Source organism: Ictalurus punctatus, chromosome 11 (assembly GCF_001660625.3).
Source record: "Ictalurus punctatus breed USDA103 chromosome 11, Coco_2.0, whole genome shotgun sequence".
Lineage (NCBI taxonomy): Eukaryota > Metazoa > Chordata > Actinopteri > Siluriformes > Ictaluridae > Ictalurus > Ictalurus punctatus.
Window position 1 is genome coordinate 17,297,682 of NC_030426.2, and position 16,810 is coordinate 17,314,491.

General features: G+C 39.0%; 1 protein-coding gene across 14 annotated transcripts in view; it reads left to right on the forward strand.

Annotated features, from left to right (window-relative positions):
- Positions 1–16,810, forward strand: part of lpp (LIM domain containing preferred translocation partner in lipoma) — a 239,637-nt gene that overhangs the window by 189,416 nt on the left and 33,411 nt on the right. For all 14 annotated transcript variants that reach the window (XM_053683518.1, XM_053683523.1, XM_053683517.1 and 11 more), the window contains one exon: positions 12,282–12,381. In XM_053683518.1, coding sequence (XP_053539493.1) covers positions 12,282–12,381 — 100 coding nt within the window. The remainder of the gene's footprint in view (positions 1–12,281; positions 12,382–16,810) is intronic.

A 16,810-nucleotide genomic window follows, 5' to 3' on the forward strand; every position in this document is an offset into this window, starting at 1 on the left:
TCCATCCTGGTCAGCCAAGAACAGGAATCCGAGCCTACAGTGTGCACAGGATCGCCGAAACTGTCCCGTTTTTGGTCCAGATCTTCTATGAGAATTTCATTAGATCTGTCTCAACGTGTGTTACATCTCATACACCAGTGACTAAAGCATGCACATGTAGACGTCCACACAGTTCCTTTTCTACAGCTCAGTCATCTGCTGTGATTTATATAGAAGATCTCTATCAACCTTAACATCCAGGAATGCCTTCAACTTTCACCTTTTGTATTTCTTGAACGTCCCATTGCTTCTCTCCAAGAGCTCGTTGAAACATTAACACAGGATGGTCTGTTTGTTCTCACACATTCCTTGCACATTTATGGCATGAAGCCAGATAGTGATTGAGTGCTTAATTTAATACAGTGTCATCAAGACAAAATGGCCTTGATTTGATCTTGCAGTTTTAAATCCCATGCTGCCCTTCAGTCCCTCTCAATTGAACCCTTTTAACCTGTACTCTCTGTTAAGTCCTGGGTGACACAGTGCTAAACATTTTGCTCAACTTGAAACGTTAGACTTGGATCACCTTCAATCACTAATATCACTTATACCGATAATGGGTGGCGACTTTTGGGTTTTGTAAAATACATTTTAGAATAGTAAATCGATTTAAGTAAGTTGGAGACAGACTCTGCTCTGCTCCATTCTTGACACGGCAGAGATCTTACTGCACACTGCTGTGCTGAGCAGAACTGCTGACTACAGTCTTAGGCCACCTCTATTTATCCAAGTGGCTTGTGTGTAGCACGCAGACTGAGTCTTGTGCCTTTATTAATAATAAAGCATTGACATTCTTCTTCTCCAGAGTTAGTCATCAGTGCAGTAAATTGCTGCAGACATCAATCTCTCTCTCTCTCTCTCTCTCTCTCTCTCTCTCTCTCTCTCTCTCTCTCTCTCTGTGTCGCTCTCCCTCTTTCTTTCAAATACATACGCACATGCCAGAGGGTAATGGAAATTATTAAAATATGTGGACACTTCTGTTTTGTTATTTAATATACAACCGCAATTCCAAAAATGCTAATAAAAACAAAGAGGAGTGATTTGTAGATATACTTTGACTTGTATTTAAACAAGAAAACATATAAAGACAAGGTATTTGATTTTTTATCCAATCAACTGCATAGTTTTTTTTGAAGATGAACATTTATTTTGAAATCGATGCATGCAACACTTTCCAAAAAAACTTGGGACGGGGCAATTTAGGACTAGTAGCGATGTAACAATGTGACAAAACAGGTGAAGCAATCGTCTGATCATAGTATATAAGGAGCCTCCAAAAAAGGCCTAGTCCTTCAAGAGCAAGGATGGGTCGAGGCTCGCCAATCTGCCAACAGGTGCTTCAGCGAATAAACCAACACTTTGAGAACAATATTCCCCAAAGACAAATCGGTAGGATTTTGGAAATTTCACCTTCTACAGTGCACAATATAATTAAAAGATTCAAGGAATCTGGCCAAATCTCGGTGCGTAAAGGGAAAGGCCAAAAACCACTTCTGAATGCGCGTGATCTCTGATCCCTCAGACAAAACAGCAGTCATGTTCTCTGGGCCAAAGACAAAAAGGACCATCCAAGCTGTTATCAGCGTTTGGTTTTCAATATAGCACAGGGTGAATTGAATTTTCAAATGACTATTTTTTTTTGTTGTTGTTGTTGTTGTTGTTTTTCTGCTTTTTCCATACTGTCCCAACTTTTTCGGAAACGGGGTTGTACTTTCAGTGCATGTATCAACTTCAACTTTACACATATAATTGACTTTGTCAATTATACAATTTGACATTTGACTTTGCACTTGTAAATATGAACAAATTATATTAAAGTTAAAACAATAAAAGTCAAAGGGAAGAGTGTTTTATATCAATAACAGTATCTTGATAGAAATAGTTATTTGAAAGGTGCACCATGCAAGATTTCACAACACACTCTCAGATTAATTATATAAGTAAGGAAAGAGAGAAGAAATGGACTGCACCGCAGTCATCATAAAAAATCTTTTGCACACAAGCATTTAGACAAATCAGTTTTGTTGCAAAAACTCTTTAGGAACAGACGACAAAACAAAAATAGAGCCCACTGACAGTAATCCAGCTCGTTATGTTTGGAGAAAGAAGGATTGAGCATATGAACCCTCGAACACCATACCCACAGTGAGGTACAGAGGTGGGAACACCATGATATAGGGCTGCTTCTCGGCAAACAGAACTGGGGCATTACATGCCACTGAAGGAAACATTAATGGAGCAATGGACTGGGACATACTAGAGGAGAATCTCATTGGCCAAGAAACTTAATCTGGGAAGAAGTTAATTCAACACTGTAAATATTCAACAAAGTAAATATTGATTCAAATATAGCCAGTTTCTAAAAAAAAGAAGGTGAAGGCCTCGCATGGCCTAGCTAATCCCCTGACTTGAATTCATTGAAAATGTATGGAGGATTTTGCAGTTGCGAGTCCATCAGCGGGACCCTCATGACCTTGGGGAATTAAAGACAGTTTGCCAAGTGGAATTAGCTAAAATTGAACCACAATGCTACAAAAAGCTCATTTCTATTACTGTAGATTTCTCGAAGCTGTAATTGCCAACATATTTCAAAACTAATATTAATATCATTAATTTATGTTGTCCGAATTCTCTTTTACGTTATCCGAAATCTGTGTTTGTTTATGAATACATGCAAAGTAAAAAAAAAAAAAATAAATAAAAAAAACCTGTAAATGTGTGTAAATTTGAAGTGGATATTTGCACTGGAAGTATATAAAATGTCTGAATACCTATTTCCCCTTACTGTATATGGTATCAGCAATCACATCTATAGAGTCAGTACTTCCAGACTCTGGAGTTAATACTCATCAATATTGTATGGATTGAGTACCCACTGGCACTTTATTGAGTCAGTATTTGTCAACATTCTATGGCGTTAATACTTGCCAATACTCCATGGAGACAGTATTCACTTATACTCTATGGAGTTGATACTTGTAAGTGCTATGTGGAATCAGTACTTGCCTATAATCCATGGAGTCAATACTCATCTGCCTTATCTGGAATCAGTATTTGTCTATAATGTATGGTGCCAATACTCATCAGCATTATGTGGAATCAGTACTTGCCTATATTCATTTTTGTAGTCAATACAAATCAGCGCTATGTGAAATCAGTTCTTGCCTATACACTATGGAGTCAGTACTCATCAGTAGTATGTTGAATCAGTACTTGCTGATACTCTGTGATATCATTACTTACTAAATCATCATGAAGTCAGTTAGAGCTGTGCACCCTCACTAATACTCCATTGAGTCAGTGCTGACTACATCTATTGATACTCCATGTAATCAGCACTTGAAGATACTCTAAGTAGTATATCTCTACTGTTGAAGTCAGTACTAACTAGTAGCCTTAGGAGTTGGTACTTGCTGATATTTATTTTCCAGATCAAGTACAGGAACCAATTATGGAATCACTCAATGTTGAGTAAATAGTTATGAAATCCCCTTGTAATTTGCATTTGTAAAACAAATACCGGCACAAGTCTAAAATGCTAATTAGTCAGCAGTTAAAAGAGAGTGCTTACAGACCTTAAAAGAGTGCTTACAGAGGAAACATGGCCCCAACAAGAGAGTTGTCAAATGAATCAATGAAACGGATTTTAAAACTCCTTCAAGAAGGAAATCCAACATGGAGTTCCCAGTCAGCTGTGTCTAAAATCTGGCGCAAATGTAAACGAAATGGGAAGGTTATAAGATGAAAGCATACGGGTCGACCAAGGAAGACGGCAAAGCATCAGGATAAAAAAACTCAGTGATATGCCTTGAAAATAGAAAATGCACAACAAAACAAATTTTAAAACAAATGGTGGGGAAACAGGAGTCGATGTTTTTGACACAACTGTAAGAAATGGGGTGAATGAAATGGGATTTACGTATAGAAAATCCAGACAAAAACAAGCACTAATACCTAAACAGAAGAAAACAAGGTTACAGTGGGCTAAAGAGAAGCAATCATGGAGTGTGGAAGACTGGATGAAAGTGATATTCAGTGATGAATCAGTGATGAATCTGCATTGGCCAAGGAGATGATGCTGGAACTGTCCGGTGGTGTTCTAATGAAACATATAAAGACGACTGCCTGAAAAAAAACAATAAAATTTCCCCACTCATTTATGATATGGTAGGACCAGGGAAGACCTCAATAGTCGATGCACAGGTCCATCCATCTTCGATACCGCTTATCCTTTTCAGGGTCACGGGGAACCTGGAGCCTATCCCAGGGAGCATGGAGCACAAGGCGGGGTACACCCCCAGTACAGGGTGCCAATCCATCGCAGGGCACACTCACATACACATTCACACACTACGGACACTTTTAGACATGCAAATCAGCCTACCATGCATGTCTTTGGACTGGGGGAGGAAACCGGAGTACCCAGATGAAGGAGGAGGAGGAGGACATGCAAACTCCGCACACACAGGGCCACGGTGGGAATCGAACCCCCGACCCTGGAGGTGTGAGGTGAACGTGCTAACCACTAAGCCACTGTTGATGTACAGTCTCATCCCATCGATCGAAAATAGGTTTGGTGATGATGAAGTCATTTTTCAGGGTGATGATGCATCTTTCCACAGAGCAAAGAGCGTTAAAGCTTTTCTTCAGGGAAGGCAGATCATCTCAATGACATGGCCAGCAAACAGTCCAGATCTCACTAGCATTGAAAAATTGAGTCCCTCATTTTTTTCTCTACTTGATCTGGAAAAAATATGCCATTAATTAAAACAATTTCATTTAATATGTTTGAGGTAAGTTTCACAAAGCCAGAATGTTCAGCTATTCAATAAATATTGTTTTGTGTCATATCTGTGATTTGTTCATTTGCTCCAAAAATAAATAAATAAATAAATAAAGCCGTGTGAGCATCCTCTAATTGTGGTGATTCCATCATTTTTTCCAGAGGTTGTACATGCGCTGTACTGCTTCCTGTTACATTTCTTTAAAAGAAAAAATATTCACCCCATTTGTGCTTTATAGAATATAGCAATGATATAAAATAGCATTACACTGCCACACTTGCTAGACAAATGGGCTTTGCTTAACATGTCCTAGGTACTGTATGTCCTGTGTACTTATTTGTACAAAAAGATCCGAAAGTAGATGAGTTAAATTTAAGTCATTCAATACCGAAATTTCATTTCAGATTAGGAAGAAACTACATCCAGCAAATGGACACATGAGAGCGTCTGGGCTTGGCCATGTGTGGTGGTGTTCTCGTCTCTGTCTTGCTACGGTCTCCATTGGCTATGGTTTTGGTCTTGACTCTGTCTTGCCTAAAGTAAATGGTAAAATGGTAAATGGCACACTTATATAACACTTATCCAAAGCGCTTTACATTGTGACTCATTCACCCATTCTCACACACCAATGGTAGCAGAGCTGCCATGCAAGGTGCTAACTTGCCATTGAGAGCAACTTGGGGTTCAGTGTTTTGCCCAAGGACACTTTGGCATGTGGAGTCATGCGGGCCGGGAATCGAACCGCCAACCCTACGATTACTGAACAACCCGCTCTACCACCTGAGCCACAGCCGCTTAAAGTGGTCTCGAACCCAACACTAGAAGTCACTGATCCACACCTCAATCAATATTGATACTGTATGGAGTCTGTATTTGTTTATACTCTGTGGAGATCTCAGTGCTATGTGGAATCAGTATTTGCTCATACGGTATGGAGTTGTTACTTTGGTCAACATTCACTGATTCTTCATGCAGACATAAATATGAAGTCAGTACTATACACTAAAAGCAATACTCTATGCTGAAACACTAATAAAAAGCTTTTCCTTGTGTTCGCATGTTCTCCCCGTGCTTCGGGTTTTCCTTCGTGTACTCCGGTTTCCTCCCCCAGTCTAAAAACGTGCACTGGCATTTCCAAATTGTCTGTAGTGTGTGAATGGGTGTGTGATTGTGCCATGCGATAGGTTGTCACCCCGTCCAGGGTGTCCCCCATCTTGTGCCCGGAGTTCCCGGGGATAGGCTCCAGGCATCCCTGCGACCCTGTGTAGGATACGTGGTTTGGAAAATGGATGGAGGGATGGATGGATGAATGTTGCCCGGTTGAGGCTGATGTGTCACTGCCTTTTGAACATATCGTGCTTCACTGTAGTTCTGCATAACAGCACTCCCTGCTGGTGCAAAACACACACTGCAGCCTGGCACTCTCGGCCCTTCATCATACCTTCCTTGCCCCCAGATTAACTTTTACTCTACACGAGCTATTTCACGCCCTGAGTATTTGGCGGAGGAAGTAATTGAGGTTGTTGGTATTTGGACATGAGATAACCGTCAGCCGTCTGTTTGAAATGATCTGCCTGCAGCTGTTTGGATGCTGATGGAAAGGATTCACCACACCTCAGCTTTATGGAGCAAATGAAAGTGACGTACACAGAATGAGAAAGATGATGGCCAAGACATCATTTCTCAAGTAGTAATTATGGCCAGTAATCATAAACATTTAAGTATGACTTCATTTTACCACAGGTAGATCGAATAGTCCTGATTACTGCCATGAATGGAACGAATAGATTTTACTTTCAAAGAGTGTGCTCAGTGATCTCATGTATTTTAGGCAGTCAGTGGCCAAAGGCACAAACTCATTGAAGTCCCCGCAATGGACATCTCTCTCTCTCTCTCTCTCTCTCTCTCTCTCTCTCTCTCTCTCTCTCTCTCTCTCTCTCTCTCTCTTCTCTTTCTCTTCCTTAGCTTTTTCGACTTGTTCTAATCTGCTAGCAGGGAGATGTGTCAGTTTCCAAAACCTGACCTACTTTCATGAACACACATTCTTCTCACACACAAAGAAAACAGCAACACATTTTCATCCTTCCTGCACATGCGCATCAAGCTGAATAATTATTTCCTCCTCATTGAACATTTTTATATTTTCTCTTCATCAGTGCGAATTTCTAATAACAGAAATTCCTTGATCTTGCTTCTTTAATTATTATCAGTGCCGCATTCACGGTTTCCTGCAGTTCGCTGCCTCTGCTGCATGTATCTTTAGACGTGGCTGTTGTGCTTTTCTTTTCTTTTCTTTTTTTTTTACTTTGCTATTTTAATTAGAGCTGAAACAACATGACCCATTTTATTCTCAGGGAAGTATATAGTTTCGTGTGTGCTCCTTATAAAGCGGCCTTGAGCTGCTTTTTGCCTGCAGTAAACTTGTTGTTTCAGCTCACAATGTTCTGCAGTCAACTCCGCAACCCTATTGTGTTTTGCATGGTAGATCATGGACACTGTGCATGATTCTCTCTTTCTCTCTGTCCTTTAAATCAATTCTGAGAGGACCCAATGGCTTCAGGAATGAAGGCTGAGATGTTCTGAAACCACACTTAAAATACATGATTCTCTTTGTTACACAAAATATGCCCGTGCATGATTGTGTTTAGATGACTAAGAATTAATCTGTCATCTGTCACATGTGTCATAAACATCTGTCACATTGTCCTCAACTTTTTGTCAATGAATCAATCAGTTTGTCTCAAATTTCCCCTGTTCTGGGAAATATTCCGCACACTCGTGCTTTTGTTTTGAGATTTCTTCATGTGCTTTTTGTTTACAATGCCATAGGCCTGTGTTTTGGTCCTTTGTCTGCTGCTGTGCCATTATCGGTCTGTTGCCTAATATGTGCACCTGTTCTGAGTTTAGCCTTTAATCTATTTTCTACCCTCCTTTTCTTTGGTCTCGATCCGAAGTCTTGTGACGGTTTTGTGAAATACTGAGCCTTGTTCTATACTTTATGATTATGAATATGCCTCTTTGACCTATGGCTTATAAATATGATTATTAGACCCCGCTAAAACAAACAAAAAAATTCATCAAATATAACCACTGATTTCACACAGTTGCATCCTATACATCTCTTTGACATGTTACACAGTTCAATCTGTTCTTTGTAAGAGTTCCCTAATCTGAAAAATATCAGGAGGTTAAGGATGTGGGGAGCGCTTTGGAGAAGTGTGTAAGAGAAGCTGTGCTATGAAACCCGTGGTTTTGTTGTGTGTAGAGAGATTGTAGGAAAGGAGGTCCTGAGAAATAACCAAACCTCAAAATAACCACATCAAATGGGAAACATTTAGGCTTTTTATTCTGTTACATACACCTGGCCTATTTTCTCAATACTCATTCATGATATCTCTCTCACAAGTGTACAGTGTGAGCTCATGTTTCTATCGTCTCTGTTCCGTCTGAGAGCAAGTCCCATCCTCTCACTTTCTGCCATTGTTTTGGTAAGAGTGCTTGACCCTTTAAAACTGTTCTAATCATCCATTTATCATGCCATTTTAGTAACAGCAACAAATGTCTTTAATCCCATGTGGATGCATTCAAATGGCACAAAAGAGTGTGTGTGTGTGTGTGTGGGGGGGGGTGTCTTACTGCACCCATTCCTGTTTCTATTATTACTATTTTAATTAGATGTAAGGCGTTATTTTATGTCTGCCAGTGCACACAACTCTCTCTCTCTCTCTCTCTCTCTCTCTCTCTCTCTCTCTCTCTCTCTCTCTCTCTGTACAGATTTGTAAATGTTTAACTATGTGTGCTGTTTATTAGAAAATAAATTACAGTCAATGTTGTGTGTACTTGAAATACAACAATTTTATGAAGGTCATATTTTTATGAACATGGTCATGCAGTTGTAGAATGGATAGCAAAAGAAACAAATGTGTTTGTAGGAGTGAAATGAGTGCACTGATAGAAGACTGAGAAGCAGAAAAGATTCTTTGAGAGACTGGGTTGTTGAAAATTGCATTCTGGGGTCATCCTGATTACAGAGCCCCCATAGTGGATTAGGAGGTGAGAACTCATGAGGAGCATGAGCATGAAACTTTATTTCACAGGGTCTGACCGAAAGCTACTAGCGGGCAGTTGCGGTGATTTTGCCGGGTTCTTTTTGAGCTCTGCATTCAGTTTGGCTTGTAGCCTTATAAAAGTCATGGCACTGCAGAACTACTCTGGTGGTCACACTGTTAACAAGGAATAGAGTCAGCCAATTAACCTTGTATTGTTTGGCTAGTACCATGAGCTCTGTCAACTGGGCTGAGAGTATGCCAACCAATCAACTGGGCAGATAGTTGGTCAACCATCCAGTGAGCCAACCCAACCACCAGTCATCAATCAACTAATCAACCAGCTGGCCAACTCCTCAACAACTGAACCGGTCATTCAGGCGATCTGTTAGCTAACTAATCAGTAAACCAGTAAACCAACTAATCAACCAGCTGGCCAACTCCTCACAAGCTGAACCAGTCATTCAGGCGATCTGTTAGCTAACTAACCAGTAAACCAACTAATCAGTAAACCAGACAGCCAGTTGATCACTGACATCCTAAGATAAAAGAGTAAGTGTGACTGCCTTCCACCAAACTCCTCAATTTTGCAGACGACATGTTAGACATGAGATGATCAATCTCATATCTAACAACACGAATCTACATATTGGCATTTTATGGATAAACTGTCCTTTAAATTTCAAGGCACTGACATGGATCTTGAAATGGAAGGACAATATTTCTTTTATTATAAAACCTTACAAGTGACTTCTTCAACTGTCTAGGAAACTTATACTAACACAAGCAATACTGATCAAGTTCTACACAGGCATCATTGAGTCTATATGAATCTGTTTCCAGTTTTCTCTTGGCCTGCACAAACAAACAAACAAACAAAAAATCTAAGCTGGCTAATGATTCTGCTGGGATATGTGGCATGACATATTTTTAGGTCATATTCAGAGCTAACAAGTTAAGTTCAAAAGTTGCATCAATGGTTACATGGGGAAAGTTCCTCATATTGGACTTTTCGAGTTGTTTTTCTGGACGTCCCATACAGGCAGTAGTTCAGACCTCTGAGGCAGATGGAATTTTCTTAAACAGAACCATCAGAGATGGGGTTTTTCAGTAGCATCTAGACCAGGGGTGTCCAATCTTATCCTCAAAAGAGCCGGTGTGGGTGCAGGTTTTCATTCCAACCAAGCAGGAGCCTCACCTGTTTATTCAGTTGAGCTTGGCTGTCAATAGATTCAGGTGTGACTTCTGCTTGATTGGAATGAAACCCTGCACCCACATTGGCCCTTTGCGGATAAGATTGGACACCCCTGGTCTAGACTATCACCTTTAAACACAAGCATATGCCTTTATGACAGAAAATAAAGTGAACATCTAAAAATTTTTGGAATATTGCCAATATATTGCTGCATGAATAGTCCTAGTAGTAATGATCATATTAATCACTGCAAATTTGGTTTAACATCATGGATTCCTTCCTTATTAAAAAATAGCACATGATCCAGCACATCCTATTATGTTTAGCATTTTATTATTTTATATCATCCACTAACAGTTAATTGTGTGCACAGCTTAATGAAGCCACGAGATCAAGCTCATGAAATTGTAATAAAGGCACAGGATGTAGGCTTTTTTTTTTTTTTTTTTTTTTTAAATCATGCTTTAATTTGCAGTTTTGAGTTGTTGTAATAAAATAACGCCAACATTTGGGTTAATTCGATGTGTTCTCCTGTAAGGAAACCATGTCGACAGTTTAATGGATAGACCAGGCACTCATCTGCTTACAGCTCACTTAAATTTCATTCATAAATTTCAGTGGTAACATTTCAAAATGTCACTGGGGCACTGAATTCTACTCCTCACTGGAGTCAATGTCCCACAAGAAAACGTGGCAAGATCTGAAGCACACATACATACTAATACACACATTTGTTTTCTGCAAACTCCATCTCATGTGCGTAACTCTCATCTAACTTCCTAATAGCTTTTAAGTCTGTAGTTACATCTTGGGTCAACTGTGAATACAGTGCTGTGTGCAGAAACCTGTCATTTACCTTATCAAACAAATATGTTTTCTTGTAATGCGAGCAGCTGTAATTAGTACATATGAAGCAATTACAATCGTTAAAAATTAAAAGAGAATTTGGCATTTAATGCTTTTTGCAAATAAGTGGTGGGATACATCTATTTCAACGTGGATCTGAACATTTTGATGAGCACAGTATAGTACCCTCTCATAAAATGATAATTCCATATAAGACACTATAATTATAACATGCCTACCAGGAGGTGTATTGTGATTTCAACGTTTGGTCTGAAGACATTTCAGCTTAATTTGAACGCACCACATTTATACGGACAGAGTCAGGTCGGTGTTGAGCTATGAAGTGAAACTGCTGAATATTAGAGAACTGGAACGTAATGTATTAGCATGTAATTGGAAAAAGGCATTTGTCCAATCCATGGGAATAAGAGAGGGTCTATATGGTTAAATAGACCAATCTCTCTGCAGCTTTGCCTGGATTGAGTGAGCGAGAGGAAAAGAAGAGGGAAAAAAAAAGAGTGTAAGGAGATTCATGTGTTTACCAAAGGAAGCATTCCAGCTTCTGTTCCAGGGTGATGGTATTCCACGTGTTATTTTTGTATGCTGTAAACAGTACTCACCCTCATACAGCTTCACTGAGCGATGCATTTCAGGGGAAAGAATGAGTACATTTCATTCTGTACTTTTAATTCATGGGGAATTTGAAAAGTAGATATTGGTAGATATTATAGCTTGTGTCAAAGTGTTTTCCGCTCGTTCTGTCATAAGCACTAGGGGCATGGGGTCATTTAACATAGAGTCCAAGACTATCAGCCAGCCAGTGATATTGACACGGTTTACTGCAGCAGAGTTTAGCGCGTTTACCTGCTCTTTAGCTGAGTGTGTCTGATGCATGACTCACATACTCATCTACAAATCCACATGAATAGCAGCAGGGGACAACTTTGCCATCAAGCGAGAAACTGAGACAACAGCATAACAATTTAACGTGTCCAATTCCATAAATGGAATAACGGGAAAGGGTCGAGATGTGATGATCAGAAAGAACGGAAGGAAAATGTGTCTCTTGTTTGTTTGTTTTAAATCCATCTCTCCATTTGTCTCCTTTTGTGATTTTCTGTTCAAAGATCAACACAACTCTACCGAATGACTGGCTTCATGATTCATAAGTGTGTGTAGGGACTAGTTAGCATAGATGTGCATGTATTCGCCTGTGTTGCGGCTACCTGTGGTTCCACACACAGCTCCAGCTAATGGTCACTCCCTTCAGATGGAAATAACTTGACAAACAGTGCATGTGTGTGCATTTTCTCTGACCCTGTGACTTCATACTGAACATTAACTTTGTAACATGTTTTCTCTGTGGTTCAGACACCAGGTCAGTCCACTGCTCACCCTGAGGAAGAGTTGGACCGGCTGACCAAGAAGATGCTATATGACATGAACCACCCACCATCAGAGGAATACTTCGGTCAGTGAGCCTTACACTTCACATTTCCTTCATCTTTTACACTACACTTGCTTTATGAAAATAAGGACAAACTTTACCCACTTGCGCTAAACATACCTTTAGGGGACATCCTTAAAATAACGCATGGGTGTGTGTATGACGACGAAAGCTGGATAGTATGACTTCTGCTTATGCGTATGGGAATCCATTGTACCGTATGTCGCACAAATCTGCTGACACTTCATTTCTGACTCATGCCATTTTTACCTTTCGTTTAAATAAATAGCATCTCGTGTAGAAAAACACCTTTCTTGCTTTCTTCCTCTTTTGTTTTGTGTGCGAGAATCTCTGCATGTGAGTGTGGGTGAGTGGGTATTATTGAATTATTGTTAGGTATCTGAAATAAGGATGTGGCTTGTCTCAGACTCTGGCCAGGCTCATTTGCATGGAGAGATGGGAAGAGGCTTCTTCTTTTCCATTTGAGAAACAGGTGCATTTGTCACTTTGCAGAAGTGAACTTAACCCTGACAAATGCGGTGAAGTGCATGTGTCGGCGTGATCACTTTTGCTCGCCTTGCAATTTGAGCTTCCATTATAGTGTTTTCCATTAAATGACGAAAGTGAGGCACGATGGTTTTTTTTTTTTTTTTTTTTTTTTTAAACCATCAGCGGTATTATGTGCTCAGCAGATAGGGACCATTTAGAATAATCTGTTGCTACTGTTGTTGATAATGCTGCTGGTCTTTGAGTGCATACAGTACATGATACTTTCTAGACTCTCTAACCCCCATTTTAGAGCCCCTATTTTCTCATCTGGGATGATACACAATATAATTATTTCTCTCTTTTTATTATATATATATATATATATATATATATATATATATATATATATATATATATATATATATATATATATATATATAAAATATGTATGTGTATATGTATATAAATATATATGTATATATATATATATATATAATATGTATGTGTATATATAAAAATATATATATATATATATATATATATATATATAATATATATATATATATATAATATATAATATATAATGTATGTATATATATAAAACATTATGTGATGTTCCATGACATTCAAGATTTTAATTTGTAATGAAAATGTTTTTTTTAGTTTGAACTTTTTTCATTGACATGTTGGTCATTTTAGTCCTTTAGGCTCTGTCACCTCTTCATCTGTACTGTAGGTTACATAGTGCTCAAACAGATCATTTCAAAGCTTTTGATGGAAAATTGTGATTAAAAAGGAAGCTGTTGCTCTTTTGTTATTAGGAGAGAACACCGAAACCTGACTATTAGCCTTTGTGTTTGAGATTGCTGAAGTTTTTCCTCCTATTCAGTACCATTGTAATGTTGCAAACATCAACATGGCAGACAAATGCTGTCTTCGAAAAACGAATAAAAAAAATACATCACCAAGACAACAAATTAGCACCAAAATCACTAAACACACCACAAATATATCAATATAAATATAGGGTGGAGTTTTGCTTTATGAACTTTTTGTGGACTCGTGTATAGGATAGTTTATGTAAAGAATGGTTTGCATTCACAATAACCAGGACTTAGAGGGTGAGAGAGATCAAGAGAGAGAGAGAGATTAGGCAGATGTGACCTCTTTTCACTGTGATGTGTCAGTACTGTATGCCCCCCGGTGAGTGTGTAGCAACAAAGTGAACCAGCCATGACCACTACCACGTTGTCAGTGTTTGCAAACGTACTCCTTTTGGTCAGTGGTTGAAAAAGCATTCTAACTAGACTGTAAATGGGCCAAAGCCAGGTCATAGAGGAAAGAATGGCCTTTTAAATGAATGGCTGAGCATCACTCTCCTGGCACGGACACAGAAAATAAAGAAGAGAGGAAACACTTCAGTGGGATTGCCACTGGAAAGATAAAAGAAAGAAAAGGTTTAAGACATGACTGCTTTAGGCGAATGGTTAAACCCAGGCAAGAGCTCTGGGCCATAAAGGAGCTCTTAATCCACTGGCTCTAAACCGAATGCTCTTTTGCTCCGTCTTTCTTACTTCTTATTCATTTTTTTATTTATTTTTATTGATGAAGAGTTCTTTAACCAGAGGGAAAAAAAGACATGGACTAGACTGATAATGACGCTAGTAGTCAGTCAGGACAAGGGAACTTGTATGAGAATCTCAAAGATGTTTTAGTATTCGCCATTGTCCGTTCCTGAAGACATTGAAGAGCTGATTAAACTCCTCGGTGGATTTTAAAAAACATTTTCAAGATGAAACCACACGTCCAGCTGTCCAGCAGGACGATTTCGATGACCTGAATGACTGAATCAGTGCCCTGAGTCCTTAAGTAACAATCACTTATCTCTACTCTTATTACTGACCTTGTGCTTGAGGATAGAGCAATTTTCAAATATGGTTGTACTTGTCAGATGGTGAAGTAGAAGCAGTGAATGTGAGGACCAAACCTGAGTCAAGCCTAAACCCTAGGAATGTGTGTGTGTGTGTGTGTGTGTGTGTGTGTGTGTGTGTGTGTGTGTGTGTGTATATATATATATATATATATATATATATATATATATATATATATATATATATATATATATATATATGATCAAATATAATTTCAATGATTGATGTTATAAACTTTGTCCTGATTAAAAACAGAAAGAAAAAACAACACATTTCATTCGAGAGACAGAAGAGCTGCAACAACTATGGAAAAAATTCTATAATAAAAATAGTTGGCAGTAAATTTCATAATGAATTAACTGGTCTATGTTATGGTCTGCACTAAATCACTTTACTCCATGCCATAAATAGCTATTTGAATAAATTAGCTTGTAAGTAGTTGTTTTTTTCCTATCAAGTAGGGTTGCTAAAGGCTTTTTTCCCCCATTTTGTTACCAACTTGGTCACCTGCCAATTCCAGTCCACGTGCTAGATCTTCTGCTATAATATGACATCTACTAACCAGGGAGGCTGAAGGCTAACACGTTTCCTCTGAGACATGTGAAGCCAGCCAACTGCAGCTATTCAAACTGCTGCATCACAGAGTGGCATAAAACACTCAGAGGGAAAGAGATATGTACCCTTTTACCACCCACGATTGGCTAGTGTAGCTGTGATTGACAGAGGAACGAGTACCCATCCCTCTCATCCAGAGAGCATGGCCAGTTTTGTGTCTTTCCATGCATAAATGTGGAATCATTGGAATTTAAATGTGCATGTCCTAATATATCTTTAATACATGGTGTATGTCACGTCATCAAGTCATCATCCTGGGAGTTGATCCCAAAAATTTCCATTCATTGAAAACTAAGAGTCCATCCCAAAGTTTATGGTCAATTTCACACAACCCGAAAATTATTCGCCTCCTGCAAACTCAGCAAGCAAAATAAATTTATCGAGACAGCCAGTGGATACAAATTGGGACTTGAAGAGCAGATAAGACTCTCTTGAGTTGGTCACACTGAAATAAAGTTGTACAGAAGCAGTAAAAGAAATGTACTCTTCATTCGTCTGCTGTTACATCCCACAGTGGTGGCAATGATCTCTCTTTCCCAATACCCCAAACTGCTCAGTTAGGACTGAGCAAAGAAAACTCCAGAGCATCAGTTTACATGTTCAAAGCTTTTTTAAGGGCATGTGGGTGGAAGGAGATGAGAGTTGAAAGGTATCCTCAAGGCTAATAATTAAGAACATGAATCAGAGCCGAGGCCGTGGTCTTTCTCAAGCAGATTTGGGTTTTGTCTTTGTCCTCCTCTAACCAATTTCTATTGGTGCCGTTAGTGACTTTGATGGGGTTCTGTTCAAATGGAAAAATTAAACCGAAGTAGAAGAGGCGCCAAGGTCTCCCGTGGTAGGAATGGTTCAGTTCACTGCTTATGAATATTATCAGAGGGCAAGACCGTGAGAACAAATGAGAACAAATTGGAAATATACATGGTTTGTACATTGATTATGGATCAAAAAAGAAAAAAAGTTGCAGTGAGCTGCTGTGACAGTCCAAATATTTGAGCCGAGACTCGTGAAGTTCAGCACAGCGCATGCAAGTGCATTCAGAGTGTTTCTAAAGAGCTAAAGCAGGACAATGAGATGAATAATGTACTTCTTCAGGTGCACTGTACCATTCATAAATAAATGAAGTCACCATTAAAACTTTCTCTGGTTTCTGACTAATTAATATTTCCAACTTGATATGTTATTTTGTAATAACTCTTGATTCACTGGATCTCCGATTGACTTTGAGCAAGTTATCACAAGATGAAGTGCCAAGAGTTTCCTCTGCTATTCTGTATGTGAGATACATTTCAAATTTCTCTAATTCTTAAGTTTTTTATGACTCGGGAGATGTCAGAGGATGTTTTGACAGCCCTTGAAAGATGCACAATCGTCGGACTGGCGTAACTTTTTTGGGACGTCTGGAGACAGTCTGTGCTTTT